This window comes from Aulostomus chinensis, chromosome 14, assembly GCF_037954235.1.
Source record: "Aulostomus chinensis isolate RoL2024-O1b breed Wild chromosome 14, RoL_Achi_v1.0, whole genome shotgun sequence".
Taxonomy (NCBI): domain Eukaryota; kingdom Metazoa; phylum Chordata; class Actinopteri; order Syngnathiformes; family Aulostomidae; genus Aulostomus; species Aulostomus chinensis.
Genome location: NC_141333.1, coordinates 12,266,761 through 12,293,280, shown reverse-complemented (window position 1 = coordinate 12,293,280; position 26,520 = coordinate 12,266,761). Strand labels below are relative to the sequence as shown.

The window sequence follows — 26,520 nt, the reverse complement described above, 5'->3', positions numbered from 1 at the left end:
CTAAGTTCAAATAATAAAAAAAAAAATCCCACAAAATAGCATGGTAGGGGTTGAAACTGGCTATTTCCTTTTGTGTGTGTGTGTGTGTGTGTGTGTTTTTGAACTGAGCACAAAAGCAACTAATCTCCTTCTTCCTGCTGTTCTATTTTCCCCCAATCAGCCTCAATTAAAGTTCACTCATTATTTTTCAAATATATATTTGATGTTTCTTTAATTGTGCCAAAAGAGAGAAGAAAAACAATACAGATATGTGTGTGTGTGTGTGTGTGTGTGTTCACCTGTGCCATTACCTTTTTAAAACGTGATAGTAGATTATATTATCAAAATGACTGAATGATTGACTGTTTTGAAATTAAAACACACTGTGTGTGTTGCAGGCAGCTACTTTCTGATGGTAGTATTTCATGACTCTGCAGCTACTTTCCATATATTATATGGTCACTTTGATGATCCTGCCCCTCTTTTCTCATGCATATCATACAGGAACGATATGAATTACAGTGGTAATCTAACAGATTCCAATGAGGCCAGGAAATTTATTTTAGGCATATGAAACAGAATAATATCAAAAGTAAATTCATGACACTAATGAGACGCAGCCCTGCCAGCATTCTGCAGGCAAATATATTAAACAACAGGACATAAGCATTGGAAAAAATACCTCATAATTCTTTTGAAACAATGTTGACATAAGTGTTGATAGCTCGTGCTGATGTATTGCCCTAATTTTAGAGCCGTGGAGCAGGGGCGCCCTGATCTATGGGATTGTGTGACTCCGACTATGTCTCATCTGTGAAACCTCGGGCATCTCCTGAGACCAATTGAAAAGGGCCTTAATGACTTCTTCTATGCATAGTTCTCGCTGTCACTTTGAGAGAGGGAGCATGTAATTGAAATTCCTCCAAAGAAAAAAGAAAAAGTTCAATGTTTGGACCTACTAGGGCACAGGTCTCACAGTGCACACTAATTAAATACATGTAAAATATGATATCTCTGACTATCTTTTGATAGTCTGAGGCTATATAGTAATTAATCATGTACATAATGAATATTAAGTCAAAGGAGGCTTTTCTCCACTTTCCTCCAGAGTGAAACATTCCCTTTCTATGATTAATTCATTAATAAATTAAGTTACTCCAAGTAACGTAAGGAAACATTTGCCAAGTCCGCAATTGGCTGCTTCAATTTAGCCCATAACACAACGCATCATTCTTCATTGTATGGCTGTCTTTTGTATCAATTTATACTCCAAACTATTTATGAATAAGAAAATTATACGATTCAGTATATTCTTTTCATGCATACTATATTCTTAATGTTTTGGGGAGTTTATATTTTGTTTTATTCCAATAGATTGATTTTTTTTTATGAGTTTTACCAATAGAAAGAATATAATAATCACGATATCCTTTTCCTGTGTACTGTATTTTTGATGTATTGGGGTTTGTTTTGTTTTTTTGAAGAGAGAAAGTAAGGGCAGGATAGAGCCACTTTCTACATTGATTGCCCCCATTCCTCTTACAGCCTTTTAATCACACTGAAGTATTCCAAACGTTAATCTCATCACATCTCTGACCTTTTGGGAGAGGCAGACATCAGCACAATTAGAGTTTCATAGAAAATGCTGCTTGGATTCGATGCAAATCTCCTTTAAATATGAGCACTCCCCGCTGACAGCAGGAACAGGCGTGATAAGATGCCAACAAGGTGTAACTGATAGCACTCTGGATACCATGTATCCACATGTAATTTAACCTTTACCACCGCCATCATAAAGCATGTCAGAGGAATAATTGGACAGAGATATAATGGCCTAAATCTAACTGGGAAAGAAGAGAGTCTCTGGTATGTGCTTTTCCTGACCATCCTTCATCCATCCGTACTTGGAGTGTGTATCGTTGGGGATCCAGACAAGTGCACTATCGAGTCTCTAATTTTAGCCTTCAAAACAAGCTATTAATCAATTCAAAAAATATCGATCCGCCGGTTTTGCTCAAGTTTCTTTTTCTTTGCTGATCTTCTTGTGATTTAAGATGAGGAAACAATGTGGTGGATATTGATTCGCCATGAACTTTTCCAGATGATCTGAAAATAAAGACAAAACTTTTCAAAATGGAAATTTCAAACTTTGGAAGTTTTTAAAAGAAGAACTATATTCAGAAAATTTGCAAAGGTCATGAAAATGTGCTTCATCAACACCTGCATTTTAAACCTCGTAGCTTGCCGTTCATTTTAGTTTAATGTACTCTGATAAATTCTGATGTGTTTATTTTTCATGTGGATGTTTCAGATAAAGGAGTCACAATATTTTCCTTGAAAATGTGCAAAAACCATGGAAATGTATTAATAAAAACCTGTGTGTGAAGCTTGTAGTTGTAGCTTGGAAGTGTTGAATGGAGCTGAGCCAGGAAGAAAATAATGCTCGTGAAAATATGTAGAGGAAAAAAAAAGATATTATTTAGTTGATCCTCGACTTGTCTTCTACAAAAAAGTTTGTGCATTTTCAAAAAAAGGTGACCTGGTAGCAGTAAATACGTCTGCTGCTCATTTAAATGTGAAATAACAGATTTAAGTTTCACCACCGGTACAGACACTCATGGAAGTCTTTTCCAAGGCTTTGACTGTGCTCATGTGGCACATTCTTTTCGATGTGGGTAAAATGCTCCTTAATGGCTGAAGCTAAGATGGTTCATCTCTTACGGTGCTCAATTTTCAATCTCTCAGCCATCCATACCATACTAAGCAGCCATTTGGAATTCACGATATAGACAGCAGCGAAAAACAATGGCTGTGTAGACGGGGGCATAAGTGAGGGGAACGCATTACAGAAAAAGGCACAATCTACTTCCTGGTGCTCCCAGTTTGAATTTCAATCAAATTAGCGTCTCTTAAACTCAAAGTGACCCGTCTAGCTCCATTTCATCTGAAATGCTGATGAGGTTCATGGCACAATTATCAAAGCAGACATCTTTCTCAAGAGGCAAGCCTGTTGATCGCAGACAGGCCATTGAAAAATTAAATGATTTCCAGGGCCACCGAATGGCAGCAAAGGAAACAATCTGATGCAACACACACACACACACACACACACACACACACACACACACACACACACACACACACACACACACACACACACACTATATCAGTGTATTGAAACTGTTTTCAAAGAAGGTGGCTCAATAATCTTTCAGGAAATGGGTTGTTAGAGATTAACCATTAGCATCCTGCCTTCAATGTAAGCCGTGACCTAATAGCCGGGTAAAACATTCCTAAAACTTGTAATTACTGTCACATGCTTGTATTTACGCTACAATTACCAGAGCCAATGGTGTTGAACGGGGGACTTCCAGGACGAGTGTTGTCTGAGTCACATCCGTCCATTACACCTTCTGACTTTCAAGGTATATTATCATGACACTAACCGAGTTAAAAAACTAACATGGGACACGTAATCCGTCCATTTATCCATCCATCCATCCATCCATCCATCCATCCATCCATCCATTGTCTTCCGCTTATTCCTATTAAGGGTCGTGGGGGGGCTGGAGTCTATCTCAGCTGCTTTCAGGCGAGAAGCGGGGTTCACCCTGGACAGGTCACCAGTCTATCACAGGGCCAACACATAGAGACAGACAACCATTCACACTCACAGTCACACCTACAGTCAATTTAGAGTATCAATCAGCCTCGTCCTCTCTTGATGTCTTTGGACTGTGGGAGGAAGCTGGAGTACCAGAGAGAACCCACACAGGAACAGGGACAACATGCAGACTCCACACAGAGAGATCCTGTGGACTCGAACCCAGAACCTTCTTGCTGTGAGGCGACGGTGCTAACCACTGCACCACTGTGCCGCCCACTTTATTTATGTTTTAATCAAAAAATTCTTAAATCAATGCAATGACAGATTGAGAAACGTGCACTTAGAAACAAAGATAACACTTAACAGTAAGGGTGAAATAATAATGGTAATTTCATGCTTAGTTATATTGAAGAGTGAATGAACATGCATTACTTAAGCATAATTAACCATTTATTAATGCTCTTTGTGACACTTATTTTAACAGTACACCCTAACACCACCAAAACCTCCCAGTTTTTCCCTCTCTCTTTACCGTAACCCTAAGAGTTAACGAGAACTTAGCTATTGAATAATTACTAGACAGTTAATTAAGGCTTAATGAAGCATTGACTGTAAACAGCTTTATGAATGAACTATTAAAAACACAGGTAGAAACACATACTTCAATGCATTCCTGATACTAACATTGTCATTTTTTCTGCATATGAGCTTTTCTGGAATACACAATATCAGTGTGTATCATAATATGGTAAATTTTCAGACAGCTCTGAAACACAGACACTCCCTGAAAGTTGTGGATAACTTTTCATAAGATATCCCACAAATGTTTGATGAGAGCAGAATAATACATGAAAATCCTTTTAATGTGACACTTTCTTATTTGCATCATTACTTCTAATATTTATGTTACTTGTTGGCATTAGCATGTGTGTGGCTAATCAGCATAAATGATGTGTGTTTTTGTTGTTGTTGTTTTACACATTGGCACATCATCACTAATGCAGTCCTGAGTAGTGAATCGTTTCATGGCTCATGAACTTGTGTACACCCCTCTGAAATGCTCAAGCTCAATCCGGATCTTTATGAAATCTTAATCTGCTGTGCCTTAAATAAAACCAACACTGTATGTACAGAGAGGAACAAGGCGGTGTGCTCTCAGGCGGCAGCAATGAAGCTCCTCTGAGAGCCTCGCAAGCACTTCTGTCACCGATATAAATAGTGTAAGCAGTATCATTTAGTCTCCAGAACTGTCTTGCATTTGTGGACAAGAACACGAAAAATATTGATGATTGAGCATTAATACCCTGCTATCATTTCAACATTACACGGCAGCTGTCAACTCCCATATCAACATAATATCTGGAAAGAAACTGTCACATTATTTCAACTATCGGCATGCTGTTAAAAAGTACATTTTTCAAATACCCGATGGTAAATGGTAATGATCCTTTTTTCGGGATAATTATTAATGATAATCAACTCATAGCTGTCCGCTAATCCCACTGATGAATTTCACCTCATCCGCTGGAGAGCAATCTGCATTGATCATCTTTGTGAATGATACACTTCTTGGAAAACCTATGATCCTCAGGCATGGCAGGACCCAGCCTTGTCATGTTACAGCAATCAATGACCTTGATATCGAATACTTTCTAGGAAGCTCATTAGTCAAAAATAAATCAATCGATGTAAGCCACTTATTCATATTGAGTATCTCAATATTTGTGCGCGTGTTATTAGTCAAGATGTCGTGTCATCCTTACCAGCCTTGACCGCGTGATTACGAAGCGGCCGGATTTATAAACTAAGCCTCATATTGTAACTGCATTATTGAATTACATTCATATATCTATGTTTTGCAGCATAAGAAATAGCATGAAAAATCACCTTGCTGTGATTTGTAGTACTTTGTTATACTGTAATCCATGCAGCTGGGGAGGAGGGGTCCGCATGAAAAATTCCTGCGCAGATTATCACCCACTTCAGTCGACTAATTGCTTGCAGGTGAATGTTCTAATTGAGTCACAACAGTCCTAAGGCAATTTTCACCAAATCATTGCGCTCATGAATATAATATACCATCTCAGATATTAAAAACAACTCAGAGTGCCAACAGGATCTATCAAACTCAGTCAAGCCTCAATCCAATTCTCCACACCCCAGGATCACTCATCAATTTGGAGTGTTTAGAAAGTGAACACACTCTTCACACACACACACACACACACACACACACACACACACACACACACACACACACACACACACACACACACACACAAGTGCTATTGTGATTTTTCTCCACACGCTTAAGTTAGAAGTCCAGGGTAATTACAGCTACAATTTTTTTTTTTACATTTTTTGGCTCTCTATTCCTTCATTGATGGAGACTGTACGGTAGAAAAATTTTCAGTGTGTTGCCTACATATGGAAAATGACAGCTGGGTTGGCAGGCAGATCAGAGTTTTGTCCCGTGGAAAGCATGACACAAAAATTGCCGCAAAAAAAAACTAAAATACAAAACTCTCACTGATGGATAATTATGATGGCTGCAGGGGATTGTGTCTTTCATTTTGCTATTAGTGTATTTCTGTGAATACATGGATATAAAAAAAAAATCAATCATTAGTACCCAATATAAACCTGCTAAGAATAGACTATTGAATTCTAACTCATCTCCGGTAGGATAGACGCTCTTCCCCCCCCCCCCCCCCCAATGTGTCATATTTGTCATAATGAACGCATTAAACCTGGAAACAATAAAAAAAAGTTACAATCCTATTTGAGAAAGATTTTTTTTTTTTTATGTAAAATATGTAGAAATGTTCCTGCAGGAATATTTACATGCCAACGTCGGACAATTCATCGTGGCGTCACTGTGGGAAATGGCCAAAACTGTGCCACACAGGAGTTACTTTTCCTTCCCTGTCGATAAGATCTGAGACATGACCATGACCAATCATTTACCCAAGAATAACTGTATTTTCTCCTCCAAAGACAAAAGACAGATGTTGGTGGGTGTTTTTGACCGGTGTATTTTCTGACAGGGGACAGTTTTATGTCTCTGCCCTACTTCTGCCAACATTGCTTTTATGATATTGACCATTAATGACCATGATATTGAATTATCATACTGATGCTCTCATATTTTCCACGGCGATATGTCCTGCTGTGGTATCAGATAATAACTATTCTGAAGCTGTGTGATTTTTGAACCCCGTCAAGTTCCTCTGTTATGCGGGACTCTCTCCGAAGGTTTTTCTCTCACTACAACAGCTTAGCCGTGACTAATGCTAAAACACACTTTTATAGTAAGATCTGATCTATGGCCTCAGGATACGCATATAATCCCAACCCGAGTTCTCGAAAGACGCCGGTGGAGAAGGTTTAAACAAGAAAGTTGTCAGGCGGCTCCTGCTGGGTCAGTATTTGTGCTTCAGTGGGCTGTTTTTTTGGAGTGAGGCTGAGGCCGGAGTAATACACAGGACCACAAGCAGGGAGCAGACAGGCTGCACCCTTTCAAGACAGACAATGTGAGTCAGCTATCTGACTTCATCAAACACGGCTTGACAATAAACCCCCAGAATACAGGAGGTTTTTATATATATATATATATATATATATAATTTTTTTTTTTTTTTATTTCCCCAAGGCGACTTGCAGAAGTTGCTGACGGTCTCATACCGTCCAATATCTCTCTCTCTCTCTCTGTGGCATTCATATGTCACTCCATCCTGTGTACTTTGGCTCAGATGGCAACCCCATGTGACAACTGCTCTCATGTTTAAGGTCTCACATATACAGTGTTGCCAGTGGAACCCCACTGAGCTGCATGTGTACCCACACGTTTCCCCCCCCCACACACACACACGCTAAATCATGCTGCTTTGCACATCAGTGATAGTAACAGACAGTGGCTGCAAAATGTCTGACGCCTCGGCGGTCCGAGATCAATCAAGGGGAATGTAGGCGATAAGGAGAAGCTTCATGTTTGCCCTGGTAGTAAAAGAGGATTCACAAAAAAAAAAAAAAAAAAACAACAACAAAAAAACCAAGCCTGTGGTTCAGGAAATGCCAGTGGAGACATATTTATATTATTATTATTATTATTATTGAGTAGGGCTGGGCAATTAAACAAAGATGCTACCAACCACACCAATATTTTGAATGACTTCATCTTGCAGATATCAGTTAATTTGGTTTAAACTTAACCCAGTATGTGTTTGTGAGTGTGTGTGTGTGTGTGTGTGCGCGTGCATGTGTGTGTTCATGAACTACCCCCCATGGCTTAATTTAAAATAATGTTTGCTTATAATAACTTTTCCACGTGAACTTTTTTCCAAAGGATTTATCATTTCAAGCAATTTATGCTTTGAATATGTTTGAAATATAGAACAGCCATCTTTTATGTGTGTGTTTTTTTTTACATCGCATGTTCAATTATCTACCTATCTCACTTTCTACTTTTGCTGCACTGCCACTGGAGATTATATATATATATATACATACACACACACACACACACACACACACACACACACACACACACACAAAGTGCTGCTAAGTGCTTAGGAATCTTAAATTACATACATTTGAGAATTTTTGAAATAACTAACATTGATTTGAAGTATTACGGGCCAGCCCTTTTACTTAGATAATTTTACACACATACAATGCTTTATGAAAGGTATTCAGATGATCTGAAAACTGTAGTAGAAAGAAAATTAATTGTCAACATCACACAATGTGAGCAGATTGAATGAATAAAGGGGGATAGTAAACTGAATCTGGCTGCTGTAAGTCTGAGCAAATAGTTTCTGAATTATTAGATTTAAAAAATAATTTGACAGTATGCTACACACACACACACACACACACACACACACGACTTTGCAAAGTCTAAAATGTAAGTTATTTTGTGATGTGTTCTGTTGCCTAATCTTAAACATCTAAACATTCTTTATCTATTTTGAGATGTGATGTTCATTGTGTGTGCGCACTATTTTACAACTAATTTTTTCAGCTTCTCTCTCTCTTTCTCTCTCTGTGTCTCTGTCTTATTGGCAGCCCTGCATTACCTCCTAAATTCGGATTGAGTTTCTAATTGTCTTTTGTTCGGGTTCAGCCGTTCCCATATTGGTACTCGCATTAATGTCTCATATGTTATTGATGCTGACGGGCTACTGTTGCCTTTGTCTTCTTTTTTTTTTTTTACTCCACAGTTACATTCAGTTTTGCTATTTTTGAGGGAGTAAATCAATCCGACTGCAATCCTGTTATTCAGCATGATGGGAGATAGTCCTCTGAAGGCAAAAGAGGCAAAGACATTTTTAAACACACAAAAAATGGATGCCAAAAGGGGGCAACCTGACAAAAAGAAAGAGTTGACAGCGGTCCAGATCTCGTTGCCTAGGGCAACAAAGCAACTGTTACTGTTGAGTGCTGTGAAAGGTCTTGTATCTTTGGCAGATACCTCATTTTAGAATATTTGTTGTGTTTGTTCTACACAGACTCAGCAGTTTTACCTTTGTGACATGATCTTGTAGGCATCTGGAAGATAGCAGTTGATATTCTCCATCTGGAAAGGGTCGGCGTCGCAGATCTTGTCATCTGTTCGTCCATAGTTGGCACTTTCGATCATTATGACATCACTTCCTGGACACCGCAGATCAATGGGGTAACCCTCACAAGACAGCTCTCTTCGTACTAAGCCAAATGGTAGGGCAGCCCGACTAAACCCTGAGGGAGAGAGGAGGGAAAGAGGGAGAAAAAAAGCTCTGTCAGCAGGAGAGAGACTGAGGAGGACATTCAGACAGGAAGTAAAAACCGAACATTAGAGCTGGAGGTGCTGGATTTGAATAAAGATAATTTAGATTACAGTTTACATACCTTGAAATTATAGTTAAAACATGAATCCCACGAGTGGTTAACAATGAACTATGAGCTGGACTACATGGGGATGTGCACAATCTCATTTTGCCTGCACCAGTGGGCTAATCATGACATGCACACGTCTGGTCCTGGAAAACATCAGTAATTGTCTAAAAGTCTAGTTTGTAGGTTGGAGCGTCTGTGGAATTGTGATTTCTTTAAGTTGTTCATCATAAACCAAGAGGCAAAAACACTAATAACCAAATCTGATAATTCATATGACAGTAAAAATATCACTAATTTGATTTGTAATGGATTTTTTTCAACCAAGTGATTGTTCCGTTTCATTTTGATACGGGAACATTGTCAGAGTCTTCTGGTTAACTTGCAATATACTTTTTTTGTGTGTGCGTGTTTTTTCATTTCACCCAAAATGAAAAAGCAAAATGAGCATGCAGTGCTGACTATCAAAGTGGTGTGTGTGTATGTCTGGATTTGCGTGTGTTTGTGTACGAGGATGTCTGCATGTGTGTGTGTGTGTGTGTGTGTGTGTGTGTGTGTGTGCGTGTATGTCTGCATGTTTTGTGTGTATGTGTGTGTGTCTGTCTGTCTGTCAGAAAGAGTGAGGTAGGAAAATAGAAAAGAAATCAATAGTGTGACTTTGTGTTCTGCAAAAGTGAACAATAGCAAAAGCTTAACTTAAAATGAACATAGATAAAGTGTACATATACAAATATAGAATACTTCTGGCTTGAGCAGGTTTATCCTCTTATAACCTGCCAAGTATTATATTAGAGATGAGTGGCATGAAGCTGCTCTTCTGTTGACTAGACCACGAGTGGCACTGAATAACAACTAATACCCAGGCATCCAGTGAAGGCTTGTACCATCTCACTGTACATATATATGTTAATGCAGAGTTTTTTTAATCTAAAAAAGGGAAAGGAAAAAAAAAAAAGCTGTTTAAATTCCTTTACTGTTGCAAGTAGACAAGGAGTTGATTTTCTGGGTTTTTTATTTCCGGTGCGTCGCATTTGACGTTTCTACAACTCTGGAAAACAAGGTAAACCTGAGTATTGTGGGTTGAATTTATGGCCCAGGTGACAAAAATTTGCAAAGGTTCGCGTTCACCCGTTTGTGTTTACATGAATGTAGACCACGGCAGGAGCGTTATGACTGGACAGGATTAAATGCTAAGTAAAGCTGTTGCTAATGCAGAAAAAAAAAAAAAACAGATAGCAAGAGTTTGGGGGTTTTTGGCCAGTCGGACAGGGGCTTTAGTCGCCTATTTCATCCGTTAAAAAAACAACCTGCTTGATAACTGTGATAAAAGAATTTCCAGGTGCAAAAAAGAAAAAAGTTAGTTTCATGCACTTCTTTCACTGCATTTTCTTGGCACCTTGAGATCAATCCATAGTTTATAATTACAAAGCACTCTTTCTTTTTCATGAGTCATCCTGTGAGATTTTTGTTAAGGTGTGTGTGTGTGTGTGTGTGTGTGTGTGTGTGTGTGTGTGTGGCAGCAGTTTACTTAAAAGTCGCTGACTTCAGCTTTGCTAAAGGGCTCAGAGAGTTTATTTTACCTTATTGGATGGTTCATCAATTAACTAGAATTAATCAGACAAATACAATTATCTTTGTCTGATTGAAGGCTACAGACGGAGGAGATAAAAGTCCTGTATTGTGGACGTCACCAGAAACTACGGCGGTGGCATTTGACACAGGGAGATAAATGTCAGTTTGTATTGGTGGATACTCCTCTTGCGCACCAATCGGGTCAAAGTTCGACTTCTACGGCGCTCGGTGAAGAGCTCAGGGTAAATAAAGGCTCTGTCAGTACAGAGGAAGGAAGCTGTCACAGCCCATCAAACCATTCTAGAACTTTACTGGTTTGGGACCATACAATCATTGACAATTTTGTCTTCTCAATTTGCTCCTTTTGAAAATCTTTCTCATGTGACCAACAGGGCATGAGAAGGTAGAGCCTCTCAAATATGATAGGTTTCAGCTATCATTTATTTTTGCTACAATTTTCTCTCTCGGAATCCCTTCAGGTGATAAACAATTTATCGAGAGACGTTGGTTTGGGAGGGGGTAAAAAAGTGGAAAAATGGAAAAAATGACACGTTAGAAACGAGATTTGACAATCAATCCTGAGTTCATGTCAATATAGCCCTGCATAGCTCTGCCAAAAATAAGCCATACAATATGTAGTAAGTCTAAGAACCCATGTAAAACATCAATCAATGCCACATTACCAATCTAACACCTGAACTGTGACTTGAACGGGCAAATGTGCAATGGAAAGAAGTTTTTTTCAATCGATTGTCTTATGTGAGGTACGCTGACGCCTTTAAAAAATATAATCCCACATACAGTATGAACATGGGATTAGTCCTGCCTGTGTGTTCCTGTTTGTGAGCAGGATATAAGAGCTCGTGGATGAAATTAGAAATTTTGGTAAGAACTGGTTAACTTTTTGAGGTGACCTGGATCAAAATGTAGTTCCTGCGTCTTCCAGATTGTTCCAGGCCACTGAAAAGAAGTTGTGGTAATTTTCCGGACGTGTTATGTACAAAGAAAATTCCTTGAGTCCAAGAAAAATGGTTGGGAGAAGAACATTTCGTTTTCATCTTGACTCTGGATCAGTGAACCAGTGTAAACCCTTATATGGAAAACAAGTACTCTGGATCCAGAACACCTATTTTCCATATAAAGGTCAAGCATATTTTGAGGACATTCATTGTGGCCCCATATTTTAATTAGTGAAATGCTGTAAGTAATAAGCCTCTGGAGATGGTATAGATCGTGTTCTGGATCAGTGAGCCGCAAGACCTATTTTTGGCAGTTGGAAAGAAAGTTTATGAACAGATTTTGATGCTAATATGTTAATATTATGTATCCACATGACCTCTCTGAGAGCTTTCTAGTATATTAAATCCTTTAAATAAATTATATAATTTGTTCTGAATTCTCGCTGGCCTCACTATTTATACATGGATCAATTGGGGGACCAGTGTATGACTGGGTGGGATACATTGGCTCGCACTGTGTGGCCTAATTTGTGGCTGGAAGTGATCTGGTTCTAGCTCTGAGTTTGATCTACAACTCTAAAGCCAAACCCACTGATGCTCTGAGTCACAGGAATACTGCTAAAACATTTAAATCACTCGATTGAGCCTTTAAAAATCTCGACTTCTGGTTTTATGATGTCAAACTGATGTAGTCATTCTCCTTAAGTAGAAAAACAGGCTGGAGATGCATGTGTGTGAGCTCGAATACTATGATGACTCAACCATGCTTATGATATTCCCTGTAATGATGGTATAATTTGGAATTTGAAAAAAAATGACTGCCCTCTAAGCTCACTTAACTCCCTCGCTTGTGTTTGTGCATCACGGTCCAAACACATGGTCATACACAACCTCCAAAAAGCCTCTCTACATTGATTTGGCCCAAGGCTGAACTACTTTCTCACCCTGGTGCTGGATGGTATTTTTGGTACAGGGTAGATGAGTGACGCCGACAGCTCAATGCGAGGACAACCAATAAACCAGCGAACACATTTCAGCTCAATAAATGTGAATCTTTATTTGAATGTCTACAATGTCTGATATCAATAAATGTTGGTTTGCATCATCCCCCCCCCCCCCTTTCCTCTCTACAGCCAAAATTGCTGGGTAAATATCTACAAATACAAATTTCCCATTGCGGCGTGTGTGTGATCATGCAAAGTAATTCAACTACGATGTTCATATAAACATCAGTCAAAACAGAGGTAATTTAAATTACTCCGCTGACAAAAAACACAACACAAAAAAAACAGATTGTTTTGTACAAGTTATTCTATATCATATAATGGAGTTGGCTTTATGTGCCAATAATTCAAGTCGGTGTTTTCATACGGATAATATGAAGATGCCACTGCAACATCAATCTTGCTCTGGCGTGACTATGTATTGCAATTACACGGAATAAATATGATCACCGACAATCTCACATAAACATAATTCAATGTTTTACTGTCTCACTTAACGAAATAATTATTCAAATGAGACTGAAAAATAATAATTATTGTGTTTATGCTATCATTAGCATAATTATTCAGGGCTGTCATGATATGAACATTATTTACTCTCCATATGCATGTCAGTACTATCAATATATGTTGAAATGTTGGCACTCCTTCCTCTGTTTGTTTTGCATTCCTGATCTTGTGAGAGCTGAATGGTTTACTGGAGCAGCTGAGCACTTGTTGAAATCTTGTGTGTTTCTTGGGTCTTGTGTTTTTTACTGGTCTGCTTCGGAAAAGAGGCTGCTGAGCCAACAAAATGGCGCCGCACATGCATTGGGTGCAAACACTGAGCCGCGTGATCCCAACTCAGAGTCATTTTTAGTTGTGTTTATTTTAGGTTGTCAGACATACACACACACACACACACACATGCTCAGGATTCCTTCTCATTTCAGCATCCTCTCCTTTGCAGGTAGTGCACTCTTCACACACCCTCGACACAATAGAAGATGTTACTACTAGCTTTCATTCGGTGATAGTGTGAGGGTAAGGAAAAGGTTGAGAGATGCCTATCACTCAAACACTTAAAGGGAGAGGTTTTACATAATCGGAACCTATTAAACCACAAGATGCCAAAGGATTAAGGAATAATCAGAACAATATGATGCGGAATGGCAACGTAGTGCCACTGAGACATAACTGGCCCGATCCTTATCTTGGTCTTGTTGACATGCTGCCTAATCAGGCATTCTCGTTGGCCACCCACCACCACTAGAAAAGCATCTAAGTTCCTCTTCATCAGCTATGTAGCGAGAACTGATCATTGCTTTGTGATCATGCCAGTAAAATGATATCTTTAAATATATTCACGACCAAAAAATGGAAAAAAAAAACTGAATAAATAGTTATTTGTCTCCTTTTTAAGCTCACTCAACCTTTTGACGTCTGCTAATAGTACGTGTTGTTATAACATGCTAGTAATTGATGTTTATTGCCGCAAAGGACCTCTATTTCCATGGGTTATGGCCCTTTATTACACCAACAAGGGACCTCTGTTTAAAGCTTCCCAAGCTGACATTTACTACTATGTGTAACCTTTGCAATGACATGAGGCAGCTAAAGAACTGTGAGAAACTTCCATATGTGTGTGTGTGTGTGTGGGGGGGGGGGGGGGGGTCCCATTATGCACAGTCTCTTTGGTGCTATCATATAATCTTTTTTTTTTTTTTTTTGCCCACAGATGAAACAAATCAATTGGAAAGTGACCATCTGTTAGGATATGAGTGTCACAGAACCAAGGAGGATGAGCAAAAATGTCTATATCACAGGAAGAAGGAGCCATTAGGATCTTCATCAGCCATGTGGAAACCTTGAACCGTGTAGTCCCACTACGAGCGTCCACAAATCAAAAGTATCTCAGGCATGAATATTTTCTCACTTGAATTTGTTAATATGTAAAAATACAATAAAAAGGACAACACAACCCTTCTTGGGATTCAGGAAAGGTACTCTGACAGCCACATCTGTTCTTGCCCACCTGAGTATTTGATGAATTGTGTTTGATCTTAAATCGGATGAGCGTGCCAAGAAATGTGTAATTAGCGTTAAGAAACGCCCAAATAAACCCATATAAGGACCAACAAACCATCTGACAGGTTAAGTTAAACTGAGATAAAAGAAGAAAAAGGTGGGAAGGAAAATGCCAATGAAGATATATACAAAAAAATTACAATTACAATTTATAATTTACATGTACAATTCCATGTTTTCACCTAATGTAACATACTGACATTACCGTTTGCGTAGCCTCCTAAATGGTGATGAACATCCAAGATTAGGCTACTGTTGGAGCCAAGTACCCTTTTTTTAAAAATATTTAAGTGTTTCCCCCTAGAGGTGTTTTTTGGGAAAATGATTCAGGCTGCGATGCCTTTAATTTAGAACCAGTGTACGTTTGAAGGAGGAAAACGCCGCCAAACGTGCCCCCCCCCCCCCCCGTTTAAAAAAACTCCTGAAGCTTGACAGCTGAACGTGTTTGATCATGTTCTGATTGAGGAACTTTTTCTTGCCTTGACACCAACTTAGATGCATGCATCCAAGGTGGTTTTGTTCACTTTATGAAGGAAGTCACACTTCCTCATACACTCTCACATTACATGCAAACTCAGAGAAAGACGGCGACAACAAAACCCCGCATGGAAGCGCATCCACAAACCGAGAGCAACCGTGAGTAGCCTGCATGAGGAGAGATTTACTGAAAGTGTGGAGAGCTGTCCCCAATAGCAGCTTCTGTAGCTTATTTGAACTTTAGAGAGCAGCTGCTAAAGTTACTGAGTTCCGCCGGTAGTGATCACTTCTACAACATACAATCTGAGCAGATTAATCAGCCAAACAGATTTATCGATATCATCTGTGCGTATGATTACTTCATTGCATGTCGCTCTGAAACAGCTGCATGTCGAATGAATAAAACACAAAAAAAGTCTCATTCAGTTCAGAAAACGATATTCTACTGACATGTTTTATCAGCATAAACAACCACTGACAGGCATTTTATCAGGCCTACATTGGATCCAGTAAATACTTTTGGTATTAACCCTTTGTATTTTGAGTTTCCAGAGATAGTTCAGGGGCGAAGCAGCGGCTGATCAAAAAGCCCATTCAGCCACTTACCGCAGCCATCATTGTGACCAGAGCACAAAAGATCTCCAGATTATTTTGATGTGAAACCAGATAATTTTTCTGTCGAGAGCCAACGAGAAGTGTGACAGGGACGCTCCCGATGCTTGTCGTCTACCGTTAACACATTCCTTTGATTTTCCTCGCCGTTCTGATGAGAGCGTAACAGCTGCTTGCAAATGAGCTAGCATCTCTGCCTGGCTTGCTATTATTCTGCACTCTGGAGCCAACAAGGTCGCTTGCTAAGGGGGATTTTGGGTGAAAAGAAAAGTGTGGCCTGTAGCATTAGCTCGGAGCAACAGGAAACTCAGCTTGAGTCCCCCAGGTTTTGCCACGCCACCCCCCCAACCCCCCTACACCACATGGTACAAGCGAAGGAAGTCCATGACGGAAAAGAAACCTTAAAGTCAAGACTCTTCCCACAGTGCTGATAATCCAGAGATATTCTTTACAACAGCATGTATTCTTAAGAAGTCAGGTCCACACAGGGGTGGAGAAGAAAGAAAATATTGCATATATCCTGCAAACAGCAGGGTACAAGCTAGACCGCTGACTCTGTGTTCCCATTGTTAAAAAAAAAAAAAGACACAACTGGTTTGACAGATATTAACATTATTTTGAATTTATTCACATTCATTTCAGAATGTGTTGCACTTTTTTTTTTTTGGTCCACAGTGTGCTGAAAGCTTAAGGTAACAAACAACTGTCACTAATGTAGGATTTCTCTCGAGCCCCTTTTACCTGGAATACTGAGCTCTTATTACCCTTCAACACAAAGAGAGAATACGCTGATATATCCATTTAGATATCAGTGAGAACTTACATCTGCTAATTTCATCTTTTACAGTGCAAAGATGAAAAAGAATTAGCAGGTATTTGAGCGTGATCTTGCTTGAAAATCTTTTAAAAGTCAACTCTGAATCCATCAAAAAGCGCCAAAGCCTATGAAATAATGTGGTGCTAAAATATGTGTGTAACTGGTTAATGTGTATGTCTTTGAAATGCACAGGGAGAGGGAGAGAGAAAAAGAACGATATTTGGAGAAGAAGAAGAGGTAGAGGCAAAGAGCAGCAGGGGAACGAGCATTCCAACCTCATTTGTATTCTCCACCATCCAACTCACTCCAGTTCATTTACATCTCTGCTACTTCCATAGCAACAGCAGGGGGGCTATCAGGAGCATCTTTGATATAGGTACAGGACTCTGAAAAGATCTTGTCATTTCTCCCTGAATAGACACCCCCCCCCCCCCCTTTTAGTGTTAAGGTGGGCTTCTTTAAACATTTACCCTGTGAGAGACTTGTTACATTGACTCTATTCCTCATCTCCACATAAGGCACACAGGAAATGCCATCAATACACTTAAGAGAAATCTGATTCTGTGCATCTCTGCACTTGACGGTTTTGATACTGTCAGAGACAACTTGGCCTCAAAACCAAGAAAAGTTGATGTTTTGTTTCTGTTCCAAACTCAAAAAAGGAATCAAGTGCTGCCAGCAGACAAAATGAAAATGTAGTGTACCGGCAGGAAAAACCTAAATCAAAACACAGCCTCATCAAATCCATGTACACTTGTATCTAAATCAACCTTTAGGCCTAATTAAGCTCAATGGGGCTCATCAAGGTCATAAATCCCCTTTTTTCATAAAGCATTATTGACTTCACATCATCTGCACATGTCGGCTGACTGCACTCGCACAAGCACACAATGTCATCTCACTGTCTAATATCGGAAAGCCCTGGGGCCAGGCGCTGTGTGTGTGTGTGTGTGTGTGTGTGTGTGTGTGTGTGTGTGGTGTGTGTGAAGGGGTGAGTGCTTTTTAGGTCATAGAAAAAAAAATTAAAAAAGCAAGGACATCTACTTGTAATGAAATGGCTGCGATGACCATCGAACAGTAAACTTTGGTCCCTTATAAACGTGTACAGGTAGATGTGGACCTTCATATGGAGCATGTCAATGTTAGGCCAAGGATTGCTTTAGCAGGCAAGGTAAAATTTAAAACATTAAAATCTAATAAAAATGTATTTAAATATTTAAGAGGTGACTCATTAAAAGCACACATCAGCCTTTTAATATGGTGGTTTAAATTGTGCAAAACTGATGCAAGGATACTGGCTCTTTACATGTATATATTTTTTGTATCTAATTAGTACTGGATTGATCCTCTGAGTCACTGCTGAGAGACAAGTGATGGTGGTCAGTTCCCTCGATTAGAGTAACAGCAGCTATTTTGGTCCTCATTACTCAGCTTTCTCGCTGATGATATTATACATTAAATCAAATTCGTTTAAATGTAAAATGGACATCTGTCATATTTCGCCAAAGATCTTTCAAACTGGATTTGCTTTGTTAGTCACTTCTTGCTCCCGTCTATATCATCTCCACAGTTTCTCCACTACAAATGATGAAAAAAAAAAATGGACTCATTATACATTGGGTAGCCCAGACTTCCCTCGCTGCTCCAATGAAGCGTTTGATGCCACTTGATTCAATAAGGAAGCATTTCCCAATGGGTCACCAGCAGCGGTACACACAAATGAGGAGGGTCCATCTGCTTGGTTTGCATTCCCAAAGTGCGCTTCCTCAAGCAGATCACGGCAGTGGTTCCTTTTCCTGAGACTAGACACTCATGTGTATGCATTTGTGCCACATTATTCAGCTAGTGTTTCAACTGACCCCCACCTGGCATTTAAATCCCCTGACCAACTGGGTAGTCATGCCCTGATGACACGACTGCTGCCCCATCTGAATTCTTTATGCACCTCTTATTCAGACTAGACTCGCAGCCTTTTAGGTTAGATGGATTGTTGTATCATAAATTTTATATATATATATATATATATATATATATATATATATATATATATATATATATATATATATATATATATATATATATATATATATATGACATACACTGTTTTACTCAGATACACCAGTCTCCTAGGCTTTTGTTGCATGACAGGACTCACTCAAGGTTATGCACACCCACAAACTACTCTTCTAAAAACAATTGTATTTTTCTCCCGCAGTTCAAGGATTCCATCTCATAATACTTCAAGAGAGAGCCGGCCAAGCAAAAATTGAATTTTACTCTAGTTTCAATTCATCAAGGATTTCTCGGCTGCTTTTCATTATAATTCAGAGGGAGAATATTATCTTGATGACCTTCAATCTGCTGCATTTTACCTCCAGTGAGCTGATTCTTAAAATGTTCAAAAGACGATTCATCCCAAACAATTTTTTTTTTCCAGAAACTTACCTTAGAAATTCACCTAATTAAATCCAAAGCTGTTTTGTCATTTAAAATATGAACAATATCTATGTAGTACAAGTGCGAAAGGCCAACTCCCAGGCTTTGGTTGCATTTTTCTAATTTTGTGCTATTTGTGTGACAGAAATGCCATCAAGACACCCACTTGCTCACTGCAGTCCCATTCCCATGTAATTGTCAAACTAATGTTAAATTGAAGAAAAAAAAAAAAAAAGGAACATGACGTCAGTGCTGTGAGTTGATCTCCGAAAAAATTAAATCTTCATGAAAAAAACTTTCCATTTCCGAATTCTTGCATTTACTCAAACTCTAAAAAAAAAGGCAGCAAATAAAAAACACACCTTTTTTAATCTAACTTTCCTATTGGGATACTTCAAAACGCACGGGTGGGCATGGTGAAATCAGTTCGACTCATTCAGACATTTGCGTTCTCACTTAAGCTTTCTTCCCTAAAGGTTTCCACTCCTACATCTGTTTCAAGCCTTTAAACTGTCACAGCAGGGGCACTTTGAAGTTCCCACTGAAGGACGTATACGATGTTTTTCTTGCTTATCAGCCTTATTCCTTATTTGCTGGCTATTGTAAAATATTTTAGGGGTGTGCACATACTAAGAAAGAGGAACTGGTGATTAATTGTTGTAAGAGACATTGTTATATACTTCCGGGGGTTGATTCAAAATGACTCATTTCATTTAAAATTGATTTGTAACGTATCCGCGCGGGGTCTTAGGTTGCTGCTTTGTTCAGACCGGTATTTACTTTAGGCACTTAAGAGAACCAAGCCCTTGACATACACACTTTAGGGTCATAATGACTCGTAAGGTCAAAAGCTGAGTCACATGGGGTCAAGTCATCGCGCTCTGCCAGAGAACAAATGGTCTGAGCTGACGTGTTACGTTTGACGGCAAGTGAACCAACACTTCATGACTCCTTATGTCTCAAAGGTGACCTGTAAAAACGGGGCAATGAGCTAAAGCCACAATTATTTTTTTTTGACTGACACAACATTTAGGGTTTGGAGAAGCTTTACAAAGAAGAAAGGGTTACTTTACACAAAATAGGCCAAGACTGAATGTACCAGTGCAACCAGTATGTTAAACAGCTTCCTGAATGGGTGCACAGACTTCCTCCAAAAGCCCCGGTTCTAAATCGTTTATATTTATGGCCGTACTTTCACCACCCCTCGTTTACAGGAGCCTCTCCTGGATTTATAGCTGCTCTAAATCAGCACTGAAAGCAAGAGGACAAAGAGGACTCTACTAAAGGCAAACAGAAATATCTTGCATCTGACTCTTGAGAGTGAACTGTAAAAATCAGTGAAATCATAAGCCTTTAGATATATTATCTTCTCTTAAGAGAACATGCCATTACATGCTCTGCAATCAGTTTTCATTGCGCTACATCCAAACCCAAAAACCCCTCACTCTCCCGTTCTTCAGTCAACATGCCTTTCAACAACATCTTCACAATGAAAATGTGATTACATAGCCCTTGAACACCTGTTTACATCAGCGGTGCAAACTCACATGCTGTTCTCATAAGACCACTTTAGCGCATTCAGTTGTTGCTCGAATCAGGGGATGCAAGCAGGACTAAAATTGCTCATATTGATAAATACATGTAATTCATCGTATGAACTGTACAGCTCACAAAGAAACGGTTCATTCATAAACGTCAGTCTTGTAGAGGAAACAACTGCTGGTAATGAGGGGTGTATAGTAACCCTGCACTCCGTGTCACCCAAAAAAACAATAACAAAAAAAAAAAAAAAAAGTGGCGGTCTAATCACTTTAAAATTCCACAGTGTTACTACGGTAGCGTACAGGAAACCAAGCTAGATTTGCCCTTTGACCAGTTCATTTGTCTGGCACAACGTCTCCATGCTGAGTCCTGTTTGAAATACCATCTACTGGATAATCAAAAACATCCTCCTCATCTTCCCCTTCAAGACGGCACTTCATCAGCAGTACTTATATAGGAGGCATGTCTGCAGTCCTTGAAGGCCACTACACCGACTCTAGCAACCGGTTAAAAAAACAACAACACCACAAACATGAAAGGACTAAAAAGATAGTACTATTTCTGTCCGTGTGAAGGTATCTTTTCTTCAAAAATCATATATTTTCCTCGTTGGAACATAACCTTTGATGTGAAATCTGCCTGACGACCCAAGTTAAACCCAGATTCCACCGAATCTTGAACACATGACGAAAAACAAAACTTTTATAACAAAAGCATGTCCCTGACAAATTGAAGTCTATGTGTAAAAAAGGAAAAAAAAGAAAAAGATGCCCACATACCGCTTGTCATATTTTCCACAGCCATGTCAAAGGCAGCCCGACAAAAAACAAAGCACAAAACACTATGTGTTCCGTGAATAATGGGTCTTTGGTTATAGACAGCACTGAAGATTGATAAGTCATGTTTGTTTTCTCATATTTGAGATTCCGTGAGGAGACTGAATGGGTTATAATAGCATGTTTTATAGATGGTTTGAGATATACTTGTTAGTGGCCCACATGATTCTAACTGGGCAAGAACAAAGTGAGACAAAGCATGACGGTAAAATACGAGGCAGATAGGGACATGTGGATAGATGACTAATCTTGGGTGCCTGAGATCCCACCCAGTGAGGGCCTCATGGGACCTGGGTGAATGCCCATTATCCACAAAGATCAGCGCAGAGATTAATGGGAAAAGGTAGGTTTCACACTAGTCTGAAACTCTGTCACGCTGAACCACTCTCCCTCGTCTGAAAACCAATTAAGGAGCATGTTGAGGCTTCGGTAACATGTAGAGAAGCACAGACCTGCTGTCTTGTGTGAGAACCCTGCAGGACTCATGACTTAATTAAACAAATAGCCATGTCTTATCCAATGAAAAAACAAGACAAACCCTTTGCTTGATGTAAGAGGGTTAAAAAAAAAAAAACAGGTTAGTAACAGAAGTGAGAAGTTAAAAAAAATGAATGACTTCATAAAACACAATTTTTCAGTGTCTGCAACGAAAGAGTGCAACGAGAGTTGAGAGGAGGCATTGTGTTTCCTCTCTGAACTGCTGTATTGGTGTCACGGCCAAAATCTCAGCGTGAGATATCGAAGGCGACCGCAAAACAACAAACTAATGATGCTTCCCAAGGTTATTTCTGCATAAATAACCACAAATAAAAATGCTGAAACAGCAGCTCAAACCCACTGACACCTAACACAGGCCACAAGAATGACAGTAAAAAAAAAAAAAAGTCCCTCAGCAAGGACAGTGAGTAAAAACATGTGAGTTTCTTATATTTTGGGTCAGTGGAACATCGCTCAAACCGCCTCAGTAGTCAGGTGAAAGGAGGGTCTGTGTTTGGGTGGGTGTGTGGGAGGGAGGGAGAGAGGATGTCAGAGCTCCGCCATGCTCTTCTTGCATGACAAACACCAACCTGGGGCCAACTGTGACAAAGCCCTAATCCAGAAAATCCCTCCTTCCTTTGCTGAAAATCCTAATGAGGATTTGAAGTGCTCGGCAGGGAGGAGACCCAGGGGCCGTGGTTACACCTTGCCACTGCTTGCTCTCCCAGTCATTGTTTCCTTATCTCCTTATTGGCCAAGCCTGACTGGCGATGAAAGAGACATGACAGTGTGGCAGGTCTTCGTACACAGACCCCGCGTCTGCCTGGCTCCGTAGGACGCCAGCTTCAACAGTCTGCCACAAACAACCCGGATGACATCAGGTGGGACGAGGAGGAGACTAAACCAACACAAGTTGTTTACTGAAGACAAATGAGACAAAGAGGAAAAATTCGCTTGAGCTGTTTTTTTCTAAAACTGTTTGACGTCTGCTTATAAGTGGTTAATAGATTAAAAACCTGGCATTTATCAGTATGACATATTGACTGCGGACCTGTTCAAAGGAAATGGTTCCTAATACCTTTTCTTACTTGACAGTCGTTTTAGGCGATGTTATGCCATCCAAAGACCACAGCCAGATTTGTGCCAGCTGGTACTGGACAAGCTGCATTTGGAAACATGAGGAAAGGCATCAGCACCTGCAAAAAAACGGGTGATGGATTCGCCACATCCTGAGTTTGTGCGAAAACTAAGGTTTGTACCTTCAGTTTCGCATTCTTTCTCCAAGGGTTAAAATTTCATAAAATTGAGGGAGCATTTTCAAATTGTGCCATTTCTTTTAATCAACATTTCTAATGCAAAACACAATGTGTGTGCTCTTTAAATTGATGGATCTAGCAGCGTTTCACGTTGGGTTTGAATGATGAACTAGAGAATTATGATTTTATCTTTGTAGGATAGCACGCAAAGCAGTCGAGAGGAAGGCCCCCTGGTGGTGAAAATGAAAACCAGATTAGGTGTGCCAAAAAATATAATCTGGATTTTAACTTCAATTTCATCTGTTTGATACATTGCTCTTGCTTTTTGGGACCACTTTCAAAAAAATTTAGATTTACAGGCAAGCAGAGCAAAGTTGCCAAAGACAAATAAATAACCGCATGGCTGGTCATCTTGAACAAGGTTTTTAAAAATGATTCATGGTTCAAAGAAAATGTTAACCAGCGCAAATAGGTGGTGGCACAGCGGTGGGGTGTTGGATCCTGTTCTTACAGGTTCTGGCTCACATTAAGCCCTGAGCTTTTACTTCCAGTAATTACATTTCAGAACACCTTGATTGTCTATTTCACTCCATTCAGTTTGAGATTAAGGCCTTGAGTCTCTTCTCTTTTCCTTTCACATGATACAAAAAGAGGACTTTTAAAGGTGCCCTTCTCTGTTGCCTTGAGAAAGTACTTCAAGTACTTCAATCACTTCAACCTCTGAGAAGAAACAAGAGTTTGGTGTCAGGTTGAATGGAGGCAAAATACATTTTCCTGTGCTTTTTCACACAACTTTTGCCACTGAAACAATTTTAATATCATGACAGTCGATGTTATCCCTTCACCTCACAGGCATAAAGAGCAAATGCCTCATTCTGATGGAAGGAAAACATGCAGCCTGTGCAATCAATGCAAAAAAAGGCCATTGGTATCATTGTTACATAAAATGTCTATGACCTAGTTCACTGCTTTGTTTCTAGTGTACATCAAAAGTCCCATTCGTATTTGAAGTTTCAGTTAATAAAACCACGAATGGCACGCGGCTCTTAACAGGAAAAAAAGTATCAAAATTAGGACCATCAACTGGCAAAGTGATGTGTATTTCGAACGCTGAACACAAGAAGGAGGGTCGCATCAACAAGGGACATGTGACCAACTATACTCCCTACCTTTTGACACAGAAAACTTGCTCTTGTTTCAAATTCTCCTCCCATCTTCTCGTTCCTCTAACAACTTAGGAAAAGACTTGGAAGAGAGCGTGCGGCTGAGCTCTGTTGCCGATACACGACCCTACAGGTCGTGACTAAATATAAAGGTGGAAGACATCTGAGAGTTGACGTAATGAGTCATGAGGGGAAAAAATTGTCTACTTTTACATGCTGCAGAAATATTGATACTGTAATTGTACACAATCACCTGAGTTAATTCAGAGTGCTGGGGTGAAATCCAGAGCAGGGCTGAGGAAAAATGTACAAATTAACAGGATAGTCGAGACATGTCTGCCTGTCATCTGGGATGACAATTATTTTTATTAATTATTCTTATTCAAAACCATTTACATGAGACTCTTCTGACTGGTAATGAAAAAAAAAAGACAGCGTCAAACAACTGATGTCATAAAATACTTCATCAAAACTACAGTTGGTCATCAAGAGGCACTACAGTGGTTCAGTATCTCATTTCAATACTTTAAAAGTGAATAAAACTATTGGAAATGTCCATAGAATTTTTTTTAAATTTTATTTTAAATCATGACGCCAAATAAGGGATAAGATAAATGAGAGCATGTACTACCTCTGGGTGTGTGTTGCTGCAGTATATTACAAAAGAATGGACAGATGTTTTTAATGTAATTGGGTGCAAAAATGGGTCATTCTATAAGAAACAAGCAATAAAAATTGATAAAATAGCAGATTCTGTATCTCGAGGACAGTTCCAGGCCATTTGCCAGTTATAATTATTAGCAGTATTTATTTTTCTGGATGAATTCTGATCCAATTCCATGAGTCCGAAGTGTAAAGAAGACGAAGAGGGAATTTTTTGGAATTCATCATCTTTTAAACATAATGCTCCTGTAGATGTTGGGGATTGTGTTATGAATCTGGAAGACATTTGGAAGTTGGGATGAAAATTGCTCTAATTTCGATGATACTTTGTTTGTTTTCTGTGTCCATGTGGCCTCCTTTGTGGAGCTTTTTGCTCTTTTGGTTTTGGAATCTGTCAAATTTGACTTTTCAACAGTGGAGGTGGGCGGTGACTCAAAGGTGGCCCACCTTGCAGTCAGACAGGCAGGCAGGCAATTCCCTGCTAGGAATGTTAAAGGACTGTCAATTTTAAGACAACAGAGACCGGGGTATCTTGACATTTAACCCAGAGTGTGGCTGGAGCTTCAAAGCCACTGAACTCTCCCCCACCCACAACTCAACACAAGTGCCTTTTGTTAAGCCCTTTCTGTCTGGTCAACGCCCATGTCATTCAAAACCCACACCCAGTTTGTAACAAAAAAAAAACCCCAAAAAAACAATTAGTCTCAATCTACAAAGAAAGATAAACACTGATGACAAAATCTGGGTTTTTTTTCTTGTCCAGTCAAAGAGGACAAGGTCAAACTACATGGACATTGTACATAATCGAAGGTTTTATTTAGCTTCATATGTTGCTACTCCCTAATTGTTATAGGAGTATAGCAAATAACGAAACAGGCCAAAATGGCACTTCAAGAAATCTATACATAAAACTATGTGTAAAATAATCATCAGTTAGTTGGGTTGTGACTGTAAGCAATATCGTAATGAGGCTGTCCATGGGAAAATTACAAATGATAACTCCAGAAAAGTGACACTAATAACATACAACACAGTTAATTCCATGTCATTAGAGTGAGATCCCCTGGCCTATATTCTCTCTCTCTGTCTCTATAAGTGTGTGTATATATTATAAAGTCTGCTGGGGGTTTCATATGCATACAAGCAATCTTTCACTGAAGTGTTAGGACATGAAACAAA

General features: G+C 39.4%; 1 protein-coding gene across 17 annotated transcripts in view; it reads right to left on the bottom strand.

Moving 5' to 3' along the window:
* Positions 1-26,520, bottom strand: part of adgrl2a (adhesion G protein-coupled receptor L2a) — a 96,187-nt gene that overhangs the window by 45,797 nt on the left and 23,870 nt on the right. For all 17 annotated transcript variants that reach the window (XM_086225405.1, XM_086225407.1, XM_086225397.1 and 14 more), the window contains exon 3: positions 9,112-9,325. In XM_086225405.1, the coding sequence (XP_086081531.1) occupies positions 9,112-9,325 (214 nt within the window). The remainder of the gene's footprint in view (positions 1-9,111; positions 9,326-26,520) is intronic.